At 39.0% G+C, this 15,770-nt stretch overlaps 1 protein-coding gene across 7 annotated transcripts in view; it reads right to left on the bottom strand.

Moving 5' to 3' along the window:
- Positions 1-3,286: 3,286 nt before the first annotated feature.
- ZMYM2 (zinc finger MYM-type containing 2) overlaps positions 3,287-15,770 on the bottom strand; it is a 189,407-nt gene continuing 176,923 nt past the window's right edge. For all 7 annotated transcript variants that reach the window (XM_024216997.2, XM_024216980.2, XM_024217026.2 and 4 more), the window contains 4 exons: positions 10,194-10,308; positions 8,180-8,431; positions 7,696-7,816; positions 3,287-4,179 (listed from right to left, as the gene is read on the bottom strand). In XM_024216997.2, the coding sequence (XP_024072765.1) occupies positions 3,987-4,179; positions 7,696-7,816; positions 8,180-8,431; positions 10,194-10,308 (681 nt within the window). In that variant the 3' untranslated portion in view covers positions 3,287-3,986. The remainder of the gene's footprint in view (positions 4,180-7,695; positions 7,817-8,179; positions 8,432-10,193; positions 10,309-15,770) is intronic.

Here is a 15,770-nt window from a genome sequence, read left to right as displayed (position 1 = left end):
GCAGTACAGTAATACAAATAAATTATTATTGCATTCTAGATTTATGTTTTCAGTCTCTTTCTCAATTGATATGTTAAATGTTGAGGTTATCTACGCAACTACTTTTTGCCCAATTAAAAGTTAACTCTTACAAGTCTTCATTGTGCTTTATATCATAAGCCAATAATTACAAAAGCCTGGGTTTACTTATATAACATACATTTTCTTTCCGTGCCCAGAATGCCACGGCATAGCAATCATCATTTTAATAGAAAAACAAATATTACTACTTACAATTTTCAGAAAGGAACTTTTCCTTTGTATAAAATTTTCACTAAAATTGTATTTGCATTACATCTTGCCTAGTGTTGCCACTCTAATTCTCTCAGTATCTTCAAGCTGCCATCTTTGTTTTAATTATTATTAAAAATATAGGTTTCTTGGGAGATTTGGTTCTCTAGATAAAACTTTTTCTTCATGCAGAAAAGGAGACATTTAGCACATGCTGACAGATTTTGGGACATGGCAGAAAAATTATGTATTTAGGCTAGCACATGCTACCAGTACCTCGGAGAGGGGGGAGGAAGAAGGGGTATCTCACAGACAACCGACTGTGTACAGCAGACTAGTTACCAAGTTATATTTCTAACTAAGGTGAGCTGTACCATAGTTAACACCAATGGCCAAGAAAGCCAGGGTACTTCTTCACACTTCCCTCTTTACTCTGCACAAGATTGGGGGTAGGAGGTGTCAAGCAAATTATTGATCCATGCCATTAACCTAGACACCCGATATGAAACAAGACGGCTATACATTCCTACACATTAATTTATTTCTTCATGTTGTTCCTTGGAACCAAGATAGTCAAGAACTGGACTAGCAACGGTCTTTAAAAAGAAAAAAGTATTTGCCCTCAACTCCTAATTATTACAAAATTGCATTTATTTAATTTTTAAAGCTAAGGCTGTTTATTGCATTTTGCATCACCATTAAAATTTAGAAATTATGTAATAACATGTATACATTGAGGCATGATGTGTACTTGACTACAGTATCCCAACAGTTTACAATGTTTGATCTAAATACACTACTTGAATAAACATTATTGCTAATGATGGAATAGCTCCATCTTCTGGAATAAGTTATTTTCATGTCAGCCATCTTTGTATTACCAACGTGGATCTATATGTAAAAACTTCTATTTTAAAGCCTGCCTAAATTATGGTTGTGTTTTTATTGGAGAGTGGAACTGGGGTAGAGAATGGGAGAAATTTATGGCAATAATTTGATTTCTAATAGACTTCAGTCATCACTTCCTTAGGAAATAGAAAACAATGTAGGTTAGTCTCCAGTATGTCATATTAACAAGAGTCCTTATTTACTTAAAGGATATCCATAATCAGATTTTGAGGACACTGGGTTAGCTTCTGATTCAGGCAAAACATGCCTGCATATACTTAATTTAAGCACAGAGTCAAACATTAAGTGCTTTCTTGAATCAGTGCTAAAGTGTTGTCCTCAACAGGGATGGACATAAGCACATGCTTATGGACCCTCCTGAAACTGGGTCTCTTACTGCTTTTAGCAAAAGCACTTAAGCATATACGTAACGAGTTAAACATTTATAGTTTAAATTTATCTCTCAAAGTTAAGCGTATACTTAAGTGCTTTGCTGACCTGAGGTTTCAAGCAAATGTTTAATTTTAAGCAGGTTAGTAATATTGTAGTCCCACTGAACTCAATGGGACTATTCATTTGCTTAAAGTTAAGTTTGTACTTAAGTACTTCACAGAATTGGAAACTTAGTTCCCAAAACATAGAAATATTAAAATTGTGATTATAGTGCTTGAAATTTATTTTACAATCGAGTAACTTTTCTATCTCATGAGTATTTTGTACTGCTGTTGCTTGAAAAAAACAAGCATTAAGTAATGTTTTAGTTACTGAAGTTGCACCATTGCCTGGAAAATCAGGAAACATTTCACAGCAACAGTCAACAGATTACTGAGCATTATATGTTAGATCGGGGTAGGCAACCTATGGCATGTGTGCCGAAGGCGACCCGCGAGCTGATTTTCAGTGGCACACTGCCCAGGTCCTGGCCACCGGTCCGGGGGGGCTCTGCGTTTTAATTTAATTTTAAATGAAGCTTCTTAAGCATTTTAAAAACCTTATTTACTTTACAAACAATAGTTTAGTTATATATTATAGACTTATAGAAAGAGACATTCTAAAAACGTTAAAATGTATTACTGGCACGCAAAACCTTAAATTAGAGTGAATAAATGAAGACTTGACACACCATTCTGAAAGGTTGCCGACCCCTGTGTTAGATAATTTATTGACTAGTGCTGTGAAACGTTGCCTGATTTTCCAGGCAATGGAACAACTGTAATCATTTTGGGGGACCTGGTGCCAATTCAACCAATCAAAATAAAGAAATTAAAAATGTGTATATTCATCTGCTTTTCTATTAGTAGTATATCTAAAGTTAATACATACTCATGGTCAGAAGAGAGTAGCAGAAATTTAAATAAATTTCTTTATCAAAACAAAGCGCTCACAGCTTTATTTCTTTGTAGAAGTAAGCATCCCTATGTCCATTCTTCTATAATAAGGAAAATGAAAAAGTCGTGCATCTTTGCAGGAAATGAATCTCATGGCGATAAGATACATAAAAACAATTTTCTTTCTTTCATCTCAGTAATAATTGATAGTTATCAATAGATTCTTAAATCATTAGGAACACCATACCAATTACCTACTTTATAGTAGAATGCTGTACTATGATTTCTTGAGTACTACAGGAAATATCATTGCACAAACCACCATATTGCCTGCATTAGTCAAACAAGAGCAGGGAACAAACAAAACTTTAGAGGCTGAACATATACATCTGGAAATCAGATTCCTTATGCAAAATAAATATACTGAACAAAGAACAAAGGACAGCAGATTTTTTTAAAATTATCTTTTGACTTTCTGCCACTTCATGCATCTTCTGTTTTTTTAATGGAGACATTAGTTAAAAGAACTCTCACAACCCATAATCAAATGTTAGTTGTATTTAAGTACAGCATAGCAATGACAAATGAAGAAAGTTTAAAAATGTAGTATACTGTATTACTTTTTGTAATACTGCATTAAAGTCCTTTTGCTAAGGCTATGAAGGACTGATGTACAGAAATATGGGGTACCAGCATTTATGTTTGGCAAAATAAAAATGGAAAAGAAAATTATAGCATTGTCATCAGACATTTTTGCAAAATAGATGTCTAGATGATCACATGCCTTACGCTTACACTCATTTTGAATATATATTTTATTTGAAGGGGCAATTCAGAGAGTCACAAATAAGGAAAGGACACTAAGGTTTTAATAAGGGCAACAAAAAAGTTGTTTTCACCAGTATAGATTCACATTACAGTACACCAATATTGACAGCATTCTCTTTTGTCTATTTTTGGTACATAAGATGGAATCTCTCTACATAACCTTATAAGGCTTCAGTAACTAAAAAGTAAAAAACCTATTAGTTTACAATTTATTTAAAAATTCTGAAAGACACAGCAAGTTCTAAACTTTAGTAGTGCTACCCATACACAACCATCTGGTTGAAGAACCCAGTAAAAGAGCCTCCTTTCAAGGAAGCTTGCAACAGTAGAGTTGTGCAATATGGATGTTTCTTACTACAAGAAAAAAAATTACACATGGCACATTCTCATTCATATTTCGCAATGTAAAAAGTTACAAACATACCTAATCAAATAAATAATAATAAAAAAAAGAATTTGAATGTGTTTGTTAAGTATCCTAAAACCACTACGTAAGAGGATAATGGCAACTTTCACTCACGGATTATTTACATGGTAATACCCAGGTCAGGGTACACTGCTACAAAACTCATAAAACGAAGAGTAAACTTGAAATGGTTTCCATAATAAAGGTCTAGCAGCATGACTATCTAATGCTGTTTTGTTTTTCCTGACAGCTTTTGGAAGTTTGTTTTAATCTATATCTTCATCCAGTTCATAATTGTCTTTATCATAAATATCTTTTACTAAAAGAACCCGTACGAGCATGTGTTCCAAAGTGTTGCGGTCCAGTGAAGTGGAAGTGTACCAGACAGGGCTATCTGAGGAAACAGAGCATTCCGGTTGTAAATAGAACACATCCATTCTCTGATTAAGATTCTGTGGGCTAAAAGGAAAAAAAAAATGGTCAGAAGAGTCAAAGTTTCACATGACAAATCTACACAGGTTTTGATTTTTAACATCCTGTGTGTACAACTATAATTGTGCATATACATATTAGGAGTTGAGGATTAATGTGGAAAAATACTGCCTTCTGGTTTGAAAATGGGACCTTATGGTGGCATAAATGGCTTCAAGCATTCTTGTCCAGCTGAGGTTGCTTTTCCATCTAAGGTGCTGTAGCTCTCTATAAACTAAAAACTATACCTCTACCCCAATATAATGCGACCCAATATAACACAAATTCTGATATAACGCGGTAAAGCAGTGCTCCGGAGGGGGTGGGGGGGCAGGGCTGCGCACTCCGGCGGATCAAAGCAAGTTCGATATAACGCGGTTTCACCTATAACGCGGTAAGATTTTTTGGCTCCCGAGGACAGCGTTATATCGAGGTAGAGGAGTATTATATATTTCCTTAACATTGAAAAAAGGTTGACGCACAGTCAACCTGTGGAACTCTCTGCCAGAGGATGCTGTGAAGGCCAAGACTATAACAGGGTTCAAAAAGAACTAGATAAATTCATGGAGGATTGGTCCATCAATGGCTATTCGCCGGGATGGGTAGGGATGGTGTCCCTAGGTTCTGTTTGCCAGAAGCTGGGAATGGGTGACCTGGAATGGATCACTTGATGATTACCTGTTCTGTTCATTCTCTCTGGGGCACCTGGGATTGGCCAGGATACTGGGCTAGATGGACCTTTGGTGTGACCCAGTATGGCCGGTCTTAAGAGAGAAACTCAACAACCTTTTTCCTGCCTTTTCTCTCCAAGGTTTGGTTGTTGGGAATAGACCTTACTATCTTGCTGCCTTAGCTCCTGAGTCCCTATTATATGGTTCCTCTTGTTTCTCCTATGAAGCTGCTTTGCAGTTTCCTACTGAGCCATGCAAATCTGGTGAACTTGGTGCTGTTGTGGCTCAGATGCATCTCAGCATTCTTAGACAGTGGAGAGGATTCTTAAGGAAATTCTCAACACAAAGCTGCCCATCTAGTTTATGATTATATTTTTAAATTATTCTCCTTCCCCTTAAATATTACTGATTTTAAGAGCCAATAGTATTGGGACATGCTTTTTGGCTCAAAGTATTTAGCTGGCTTTTTCGGACTGGCACTTGCAGATTGCAGACAGGGCAGGCCTACACTACAGCCGGGATCGACGCTCTGAGATTTATCCATGGGCGGTCGATTTAGCGGGTCTAGCAAAGACCTGTCAAATCGACAGCAGATCGCTCTCCGGTCGAGTTTCTCTCGTTGAGTAGACCCCGCAGTAACTCGACCTAAGGTACGTAGCGTAGGTCGACTTACCACGGTAGTGTAGACATAGCCTCACTCAGCTGCAAGAGCAGCTACTTTCCTACTTTGATAGAAACAGACATCATTGTTGGAAGTTGTTTAGATTTGAAATATTATATTTAAACATTTTAATATTCTCAACTGATTCTCAACAATCAGACCTGTTTGCTGAAAGTGAGGGGTGTCCCTTTAAAATTTCAGCTGCAGGTTGTCAACTGATTCTCAAGTACCAGTTTCAAAACCCACTTACAGAATATAGGGACCATTACTTGAAAATTGAGAGAACAGTTTTAATTAAATGTTGTTTTAAAGAGGTATTTTACAAAATAACTTCAACTGTGCAGGAAACCTCTCCTCCATTGGGTCAGGGTATTAACAAGGTGTGGCAGCAAACAAGACCAGAAGAGACAGCCTGCAATTGCAGTAGGGAAAATGACCAAGAGCTTATTTTAAGATATTGTACTTTACAATTGTGACATTATTAGGAACAGAAGAGCTATTTTGAAAGCTTCTCAAATTGTTTGCTTTTCGCTCTCCTTTCACTATTTTCAATTAAGTTTCTTGAAAGTGTTTTGTATATTCCATCTACTGGCTACATAGCAGTAGTTAACAAAAATCTACCTCTACAATGTGCTATTACATACAATCTTCCCAAGGTGTGTGATTCTAGTGTCTAAGCAAACATATTTTAGTACGGCAAGGACTATTTAATGGGAACTGCTTTTCAAATATTTAATAGAACACTGAAAACCACAGTGAGAAACCAAAGAGGTAAAAATTCTATACTTGGACTTTGTTTCTGCCATACATTCAAATTATATCTTCACTTTTTAGGGATAAAGTGCAGTTTGCTAAAACATTTTGGGCTTTATATTATACTTTGTGAAATTTCTATGGAACTTCTCAGATTATTTAAAAGTTGTAAAATGTTTCCCATTTTAAGTTCTTCAGTCTTCTACCACCTATATACATTTCCAAAACATTCAACTTTTGAAATGAAATTTTATAAGTTTTGTCTGCCTGAAGCTTTTTTATTATTAATAATAATAATTATTATTATTATTAAATAGTTTTTTGAAAAACCATTCATCCATTCCTAAGTCATGGGCTAGTGAAAAAAATTACTCTTTCTCATTGTGAAAAAATTCAAAGCATGTATTCTGCCTGGGCAACAACAAAACAATCTGAACTTGAAATCTACCATATAAGCAGCAGTCTTCAAATGAGAATAAACTCTAGAATTTTTTTAAAAAACTTACTCCATAATATTTACCTGCATAATAGAACTTTTCATTAAATTGTAACTAATGTGCAACTTATTTTCAGTGGGATTTTTGCCTGACTTGAGAATTACAGAATTGGGCCCTTAACACCAATTCATCAATTTACAAGCAATATAAAGAATGCAGGGGAAGACATAACATGATCATGTTTGCTCAAACTAATATTTATTTCATTATGAAGAAACCAAAAGAATATTAGTATGCATCTGGAGTCCAATAAGAGCAGAATTACAGCTGTTTGAGAGTCTTTCAATCAGTAACAGAAAAAACTTAAAATACTTGTCTTCAACAAAAATAGAGAATATTTGCTTGGAATAACAACATATCACCACAAATAAAAGGCACTAACTTGGTGTTGAGCATTTGAATCTCTCCAAGTTTAAATACCTTGTGGTATTCTTTTACATCATTCACATTCTTATTTAACATCTAAACAAAGGGAATCAAAAGATAATGGAGCTTTATAGGCCTAGGTTACCAAATCCAGAAATCAGTAGTAACTGAAAGTTGTTGCCATCACGTGACTTCCCGAAGGCCTATATGAAATAAGACTGTTTTGCAGTCCAATTAGTGAACAGATATGCACACCACAAGACACATCATCAATATATGAATCAACTGGGTCTCCTGTTGGCAAGTCTAAGATTCTCATGATTTAATAGATATAGAAACCAAACCATACTCTCACCCCTAGATGGAGTGTCTTTCTGCAGAGCAGAAGGGGGAAGTTTGTGCTGCAAATTTCAGTGCTTTCAATCTGCCTCTTTCCCCAAGCACTACATTCACTTTATTTGTGTAAACTTTATTTCACATTGCACCATAATAGTCTCTCCTTCTGCACCCTCACAATTCTAAAAAACATATGTATACTAGTCCATGAAACACTTACCTCTTAGATAGATAGCACTCAAACATTTTCACGGGACATCTAGCAGGATTTGATGTGTTTTCAATTTGTTCAAACACTGGCTCATCATCTTCATGTTTCCTTTTTCCAGTAGTAATTTTATCTTTAAAAAGGAAAAAACCCACCTAAGCCCAAACTTGAAAACATTAGGTAATTTCATTTTTATATTTAACATAATAGATTAGGGTGAACAAAAGTACAACCCAGAATACTGGAGATGCAGCCCATAGACAAGGTTCCAACATTTGACATGGAGGCTACTTGGATCAAGAGGGAACATTTAATGCAGGGACCTTGTAGTCGCTGCAGACCACACGTTCATATTAAAGATCCAGTAGCTACAAGCTGCTCAGTTTTATGCAAATGAGGTACAGTCCTCAGGCTCCTGGCAAGGTGCCAAAGTGGCCCTCAGTTGGGCAAACTTTGGATGCCTCTGTAATACTTATTTTGAAACCGATAATAATACCTTCACTATCTGCGCCACATAGGGAAGAAACTTGATATCGAAGACAAGCTTTGCTGTCCATTGTTCGAGGATTTTTTTTCCACTGTCTAAAAACGGTGCCAAAGGAAAGTCTTAAGTGCTGCTCCACTGTTTTCAGGCCAAAATACTTAGTGTTAAAGTAGAACAGTGTATTCAGAAGAGCAAATGGAGAGTGTGATCCTAGCTGTTTTATCCTCCAAAGATAATCTTCTTCAACTCGAGAGAATATTGACCCTTCCAGGGGGGGAAAAAATGTATTAGAGAAAATACAATGAGGCAAACAACCCACATTTAAAAGAATCAGCAACTTCTATCAACAGCAAAAATCAAACAAAATGTTCAATATTCAATGGAAAACTGCCCACATCCCTAAGAGGAGAAATTCAAACCCACTGATTCAGGAAGAGAAAACGGCAATTTCCACATAAGCAAGACACACAAGCAACACTTTTTTTGCTGAACTATTTCAACAGGATTCTTAAATTGTTACTCTCATAACTGATGCCACTTCATAAAAAAGTGAAGGTCAGAGAAAGTGACCAACCTTGGGTCCTTTCATAAAAAAACCTCTGGTTTTGGGTTGGGTTTTTGAGTTTTTTGGCGCATGTAAGGGCCCCTGACTGACTCTCTCAATTTTCTGATCGCAGATAGAAGTCTCATCCAGAAAAGACTCCTGTATCACTTTAGGTGGAGAAGTCAGCTAGGGCAGCAGTTGCTACCTAAAGAGGCTACAGCAGACCTAAGATCACTGGAGGAAAGGGAGAAAAGAAAAGTGCACCTGCCTCCTTCTCACTGGTTTGCGGTAGAAAAGTTCTAGTGGAACTTGACAGCCCACAATCTCAAGAGGGAAGAAAGGAGAGGGTCTGGGAAATAGCACTTTTACCCCTTCCTCTATTCCCCAAAAAGAGAGATAGGGAGAGAAACAACCCTATACTCCAGAAATGGGGGACAGTTGGGGAGGTCTGGGAAGGAAAAATTGTGACTGCCCCCATCCAACTGGAAGCAGGGGCAACCTTGAAAATAAGACTATAAACAGCCAGCTTCAAAGAGAGATGGGAAAGAGTGCTGTGGGAGTGTGGAGTACAGCAGGGAACACAAGAATTACAGAAACTGGTCTTGTGTGCTCAGTTCCCTGAGTGATGTTGTTAGCTGGACCACTGAGCTTGTCTCTCCTGGCAGCACTCTGATATACTGGGTGAGAGGGCAGAGGAGACTAGAAATGAGTTCCTCTTCCTACCTCATATTTCCCCCCATCCCCCACCCTCCGAGACTCACCACAGGAGATCTGCCCACTCCTGCTGAGACTGAGAGGTTATGGGGGTAGGTGCATCACAGTAACCAAAGTGCCTAACTTCGCAGCCCCACTGAGCACCCTACAATGCTCTTCACACATACCAAACTCTCTCCCATCTTTTTTCAGAGGTGGGTTGTTTCTCCTCTTATTCTCAGGGCTGCTCCAGCTTCAAAGGGGGAGTGATGACCACAAATGCTCCTTCACATCCCCCAAGAGCTACCTCTCCCATTCCTGGGGTGGGGAACGATGGGGTTTGTTTCACCCCCTATATTCTGAAAAGGACCCGGATACCTTTGGGCAGAGAGGAGGCAGCACAAGTGATGCCGCCTAGGCCTTCTGTTCGCTCCTCTGTTGGGTGTGCATGGCTAGTGCGGGTGTTCCTCCCCTAAACTGTACCAGATGTCTTACAGGAGTGAAGGGATACAGGTTCACCTTTCCCTGCCACTTCCTAAGTTGTCTTAGTGCTGCTACATCTTCTTTGCAGAGCTCTGCTCAGTAGGCTGGCCTCATCCCCTGCAATGACTGGGGGGGTGGGTAGCGGGGGCCAGGTAGGCAAGGTGAATGACACCTACCGTTTTATTTATTTGTTTTAATGTTATCAATCACCATCACAAGGCACAAAATATTTGTTTGTGTATATCTGCATGCTTAAGAGTACAGAACTGTTAACAGAAGACTGTACATGACAAAAAAGAAAATTACCATCAGGAAGTATGCTTGGTTGCCAACTTTTAAGGATTTTATTTAATTCCTGCTCAAATGTCTCGTAGCTTGGATTAATAAATATATTGTCTTTTCGATTGCTTCCATACAAATACTAAAAACAAGAAAAACAAAGAATATTTACTGTGTTGGGAGAATTAGTGACAAAACAACGTATGTTCTGAGCCAGCATTTCTTCTCACAAAACAATGAAATTTTCTAATAGTTTAGCAGTTGTAGGCTGGCTATAAAACAAAGTAGTGTAGCATTTAAGTCACATAACATCTAATATTGGGTACAACAAAATTAAAGAGAAAAGTATTGGAGAAAATATTAAAGATAAAAATATTGGTTTAATTAGAAGCCTAATTCACATCAATGAAAAGGATTTTTTTTAAAGAATCTCTAAAAAACAAAGTATTTAGTTATGGCACCAACACTTATTTTTCATTTCCAACTAGGTCTTCAGAGTAGATACATTTTTAGCAGGACTACATTTTAAATGTAAAGTGTGATTATTGACAACAATACAAATGACAGAATTACCTTTACTTCTAATACAGAGCAAAGAAAAATATTTACTCATGGTAATGATATGCAGCATTACAAGAAAATGATATGCAGCATTACAAGAAATGCTTGTTAGCCAGGCATTACAAGAAAGCCTTGGAAACAAGCAGGGAGAACTGGAAGTCCTAGCACAGTCAAGGAATTATGATGTGATTGGAATAACAGAGGCTCGGTGGGATAAATCACATGACTGGAGTACTGTCATGGATGGATATAAACTGTTCAGGAAGGATAGGCAGGGCAGAAAAGGTGGAGGAGTTGCATTGTACGTAAGACAGCAGTATGACTGCTCAGAGCTCCAGTATGAAACTGCAGAAAAACCTGAGTCTCTCTGGATTAAGTTTAGAAGTGTGAGCAACAAGGGTGATGTCGTGGTGGGAGTCTGCTATAGACCACCAGACCAGGGAGATAAGGTGTACAAGGCTTTCTTCAAGCATTTAACAGAAGTTACTAGATCACAGGCCCTGGTTCTCATGGGGGACTTCAATCACCCCAATATCTGTTGGGAGAGCAATACAGCAGTGCACAGACAATCCAGGAAGTTTTTGGAAAGTGTAGGGGACAATTTCCAGGTGCAAGTCATGGAGGAACCAACTGGGGGCAGAGCTCTTCTTGACCTGTTGCTCACAAACAGGGAAGAATTAGTAGGAGAAGCAAAAGTGGATGGGAACCTGGGAGGCAGTGACCATGAGGTGGTCGAGTTCAGGATCCTGACACAAGGAAGAAAGGAGAGCAGCAGAATAAGGACCCTGGACTTCAGAAAAGCAGACTTTGACTCCCTCACAGAACTGATGGGCAGGATCCCCTGGGAGAATAACATGAGGGGGAAAGGAGTCCAGGAGAGCTGGCTATATTTTAAAGAATCCTTATTGAGGTTGCAGGAACAAACCATCCCGATGTGTAGAAAGAACAGTAAATATGACAGGTGACCAGCTTGGCTTAACAGTGAAATCCTTGCTGATCTTAAACACAAAGAAGAAGCGTCCAAGAAGTGGAAGATTGGACAAATGACCAGGGAGGAGTATAAAAATATTGCTCAGGCATGCAGGAGTGAAATCAGGAAGGCCAAATCACACTTGGAGTTGCAGCTAGCAAAGAATGATAAGAGTAACAAGAAGGGTTTCTACAGGAATGTTAGCAGCAAGAAGGTGATCAAGGAAAGTGTGGGCCCCTTACTGAATGGGGGAGGCAACCTAGTGACAGAGGATGTGGAAAAAGCTAATGTACTCAATGCTTTTTTTGCCTCTGTCTTCACGAACAAGGTCAGCTCCCAGACTACTGCACTGGGCAGCACAGTATGGGAAGGAGGTGACCAGCCCTCTCTGGAGAAAGAAGTGGTTCAGGACTATTTAGAAAAGCTGGATGAGCACAAGTCCATGGGGCCGGATGCACTGCATCCGAGGGTGCTAAAGGAGTTGGCAGATGTGATTGTAGAGCCATTGACTCATGGCGATCGGGGGAGGTCCCGGATGACTGGAAAAAGGCTAATGTAGTGTACATCTTTAAAAAAGGGAAGGAAGAGGAGCCGGGGAACTACAGGCCAGTCAGCCTCATCTCAGTCCCTGGAAAAATCATGGAGCAGGTCCTCAAGGAATCAATTTTGAAGCACTTAGAGGAGAGGAAAGTGATCAGGAACAGTCAGCATGGATTCACCAAGGGCAAATCATGCCTGACTAACCTAATTGCCTTCTATGAGGAGATAACTGGCTCTGTGGATCAGGGAAAAGCAGTGGACATGTTATTCCTTGATTTTAGCAAAGCTTTTGATACCGTCTCTCACAGTATTCTTACCAGCAAATTAAGGAAATATGGGCTGGATGAATGGACTATAAGGTGGAGAGAAAGCTGGCTAGATCGTTGGGCTCAACGGGTAGTGATCAATGGCTCCATGTCTACTTGGCAGCCGGTATCAAGCGGAGTGCCCCAAGGGTCGGTCCTGGGGCAGGTTTTGTTCAATATCTTCAATAATGATCTGGAGGATGGTGTGGACTGCACTCTCAGCAAGTTTGTAGATGACACTAAACTGGGAGGAGTGGTAGACACGCTGGAGGGTAGGGATAGGATACAGAGGGACCTAGACAAATTAGAGGATTGGGCCAAAAGAAATGGGATGAGGTTCAACAAGGACAACTGCAGAGTCCTGTACTTAGGACAGAAGAATCCCATGCACTGCTACAGACTAGGGACCGAGTGGCTAGGCAGCAGTTCTGCAGAAAAGGACCCAGGGGTTACAGTGGATGAGAAGCTGGATATGAGTCGACAGTGTGCCCTTGTTGCCAAGAAGGCTAACGGCATTTTGGGCTGTATAAGTAGGGGCATTGCCAGAAGATTGAGGGATGTGATCATTCCCCTCTATTCGGCATTGGTGAGGCCTCATCTGGAGTACTGTGTCCAGTTTTGGGCCCCACACTATTAGAAGGATGTGGAAAAATTGGAAAGAGTTTAGCGGTGGGCAACAAAAATGATTAGGCGGCTGGAGCACATGACTTATGAGGAGAGGTTGAGGGAACTGAGATTATTTAGTCTGCAGAAGAGAAGAATGAGAGGGGATTTGATAGCTGCTTTCAACTACCTGAAAGGGGGTTCCAAAGAGGGTGGCTCTAGACCAGGGATAGGCAACCTATGGCACAGGTGCCAAAGGCGGCACACAAGCTGATTTTCAGTGGCACTCACTCTGCCCGGGTCCTGGCCAATATTCCCGGGGGCTCTGCATTTTAATTTAATTTTAAATGAAGCTTCTTAAACATTTAAAAACCTTATTTACTTTACATACAACAATAGTTTAGTTATATATTATAGACTTCTAGAAAGAGACCTTCTAAAAACATTAAAATGTATTACTGGCACGCGAAGCCTTAAATTAGAGTGAATATATGAAGACTCAGCACACCACCTCTGAAAGGTTGCTGACCTCTGAACTAGACTGTTCTCAGAGGTAGCAGATGACAGAACAAGGGGTAATGGTCTCAAGTTGCAGTGTGGAGGTTTAGGTTGGATATTAGGAAAAACGTTTTCACTAGGAGGGTGGTGAAGAACTGGAATGGGTTACACCTAGGGAGGTGGTGGAATCTCCTTCCTTAGAGGTTTTTAAGGTCAGGCTTGACAAAGCCCTGGGTGGGATGATTTAGTTGGGGATTGGTCCTGCTTTGAGCAGGGGGTTGGACTAGATGACCTCCTGAGGTCCCTTCCAACCCTGATATTCTATGCTTCTATGATTCTAAAACTGGTAGACTGTGCAAGGCGCCTGAATATTCTGCAGTCTAATGTCTAATTATCTTAATCTTACAGACAGAAGTGGTTGCTCTTTTGAACATTGACCAAGAATTAATTATGAGGGCTATACTAGTATTAGACATTATCCTCTCTGGAGACATTTCTAAGAAATGGAGTATTGGCTTCTTAAAACTTCCACTTAAATATTATCTTAGTGAAAACAAGCCTGTTGCTAGTGAATACAATAAAACATGTGCTCACTTCTGGAAATGGCTTCTATTTCTGTACACATCCTTGAAATAACATTAAACACAGCACTCATTTGTATTAAGCAGAAGTTCAGCATATCTTGACTACCTTATCTTTGCACTTAGTTTTATAATAAGGAAAAATGAATCTGTACACTTTCTTTGAAGTCTTAAGTTTCTGAATACACGGTACCTTAGTTCAGAGAATTGATTTGGAATGGATACATTTACAAAAATGCTTTCTTGAAAACTTAAAACGCTTACAAATATTTTCAATACTGCAGATATGCAATTTTGAATTTATTACAATTCTAAATCAGATAATGCAACAAGTCTGTATAAGAAATCTCAAGAGGATCCCTCCACTTATTTTTTTCCTTGTTTTGGTTAACACATTTACCTGGTCTTGAACGTATTGATGCTTTTTTCCAAATGTCCCTTTAAAAAAAATATTCTTATGTGCTTTCAAAATATATCAATGTCAGAAAAACGAATACAAGTAAGGTTTCTACACAACCCCCATTATGCTCAAAGCCTGTATCGAACAGAGAATAAGGCTCATCACTGCAGCACTATCTAGTCCCAACAACGATGGTAATTCTATTGGGGGAGAAGAAATGTTCTCTGTCCTTCCCTCTGCCTTCCCCAACAACCTGTCGGACAGTATTAGTACAAGTTACTAAAACACTGCTGATTAGATTTAGACCCATGGGAATTTCCACTGTATCTGAATGAAGGCTTAATACTGTTCTCAATTCATTAGTTTTTTTTTTGCCTGCCTTGATAATTTCTCAGCTTTCTTCCTCAATATAAATGTTACTCCTTTGATCTGAAAAGAGCATACATTTCTTAATTTTCCGTAATATACTGATCTCTCAATTTAGTTTTCCTCCATAGAGTACTTATCTGGTTTATTTGAATATACAAGTCTGAGGGGTTTTTTTCATATTAATTTTGTTTTATTACTAGCAAAATCCTTTAACAACTAATATCTGACATAAGCCTTCCTAGCTTATCAAAGTCCCTTCTGCTTAAGCCCTTTAACAGTTTTCCTGGACGTTATATTTATTCTCCATTCCATGGATTCCAGTCTAGGGCCGTCTGCTGGGAGGAAGGGATGTAATGACCTAAGAAGTGAGTTGGGTTTTGTTTCACATAGGGACAATGGGATCAAATTTAGTACATTGTCACTTAAAAATATTCCCAGTGCTAGGCCCCAGGAGAAAGTCTGAACCTGCTTCTGCTTGTAGGAAAGGGGGAAAGGCACTTGAGGATACTTCCTTAAAATGCACAAAATCTGGCATTAACAAGATGTGTACTTGCTGTCACCCTGACTGCTCATGTGTGTATAGCCTCTAATCCCCAACTCATTTTTGTCTCTGTGGACTTTAAGCTCTTCAGTGCAGTGACCAAGTCTTCCTATGTATTTGAATAGCATCTACCACAACTGGGCCCTAAATCCCACTGGGACCTATGGGCACTATCCCAATTGAAATATGAAACACAAATACAAACAATAGTTGCAATGGCATGATCAATAAAGAAT

Source organism: Terrapene carolina, unplaced genomic scaffold, assembly GCF_002925995.2.
Source record: "Terrapene carolina triunguis isolate 2854851 unplaced genomic scaffold, T_m_triunguis-2.0 Scaffold138, whole genome shotgun sequence".
NCBI classification, from domain to species: Eukaryota; Metazoa; Chordata; order Testudines; family Emydidae; genus Terrapene; species Terrapene triunguis.
The sequence above is the reverse complement of the archived record's forward strand: the minus strand, read 5'-3'. Positions and strand labels throughout refer to the sequence as shown.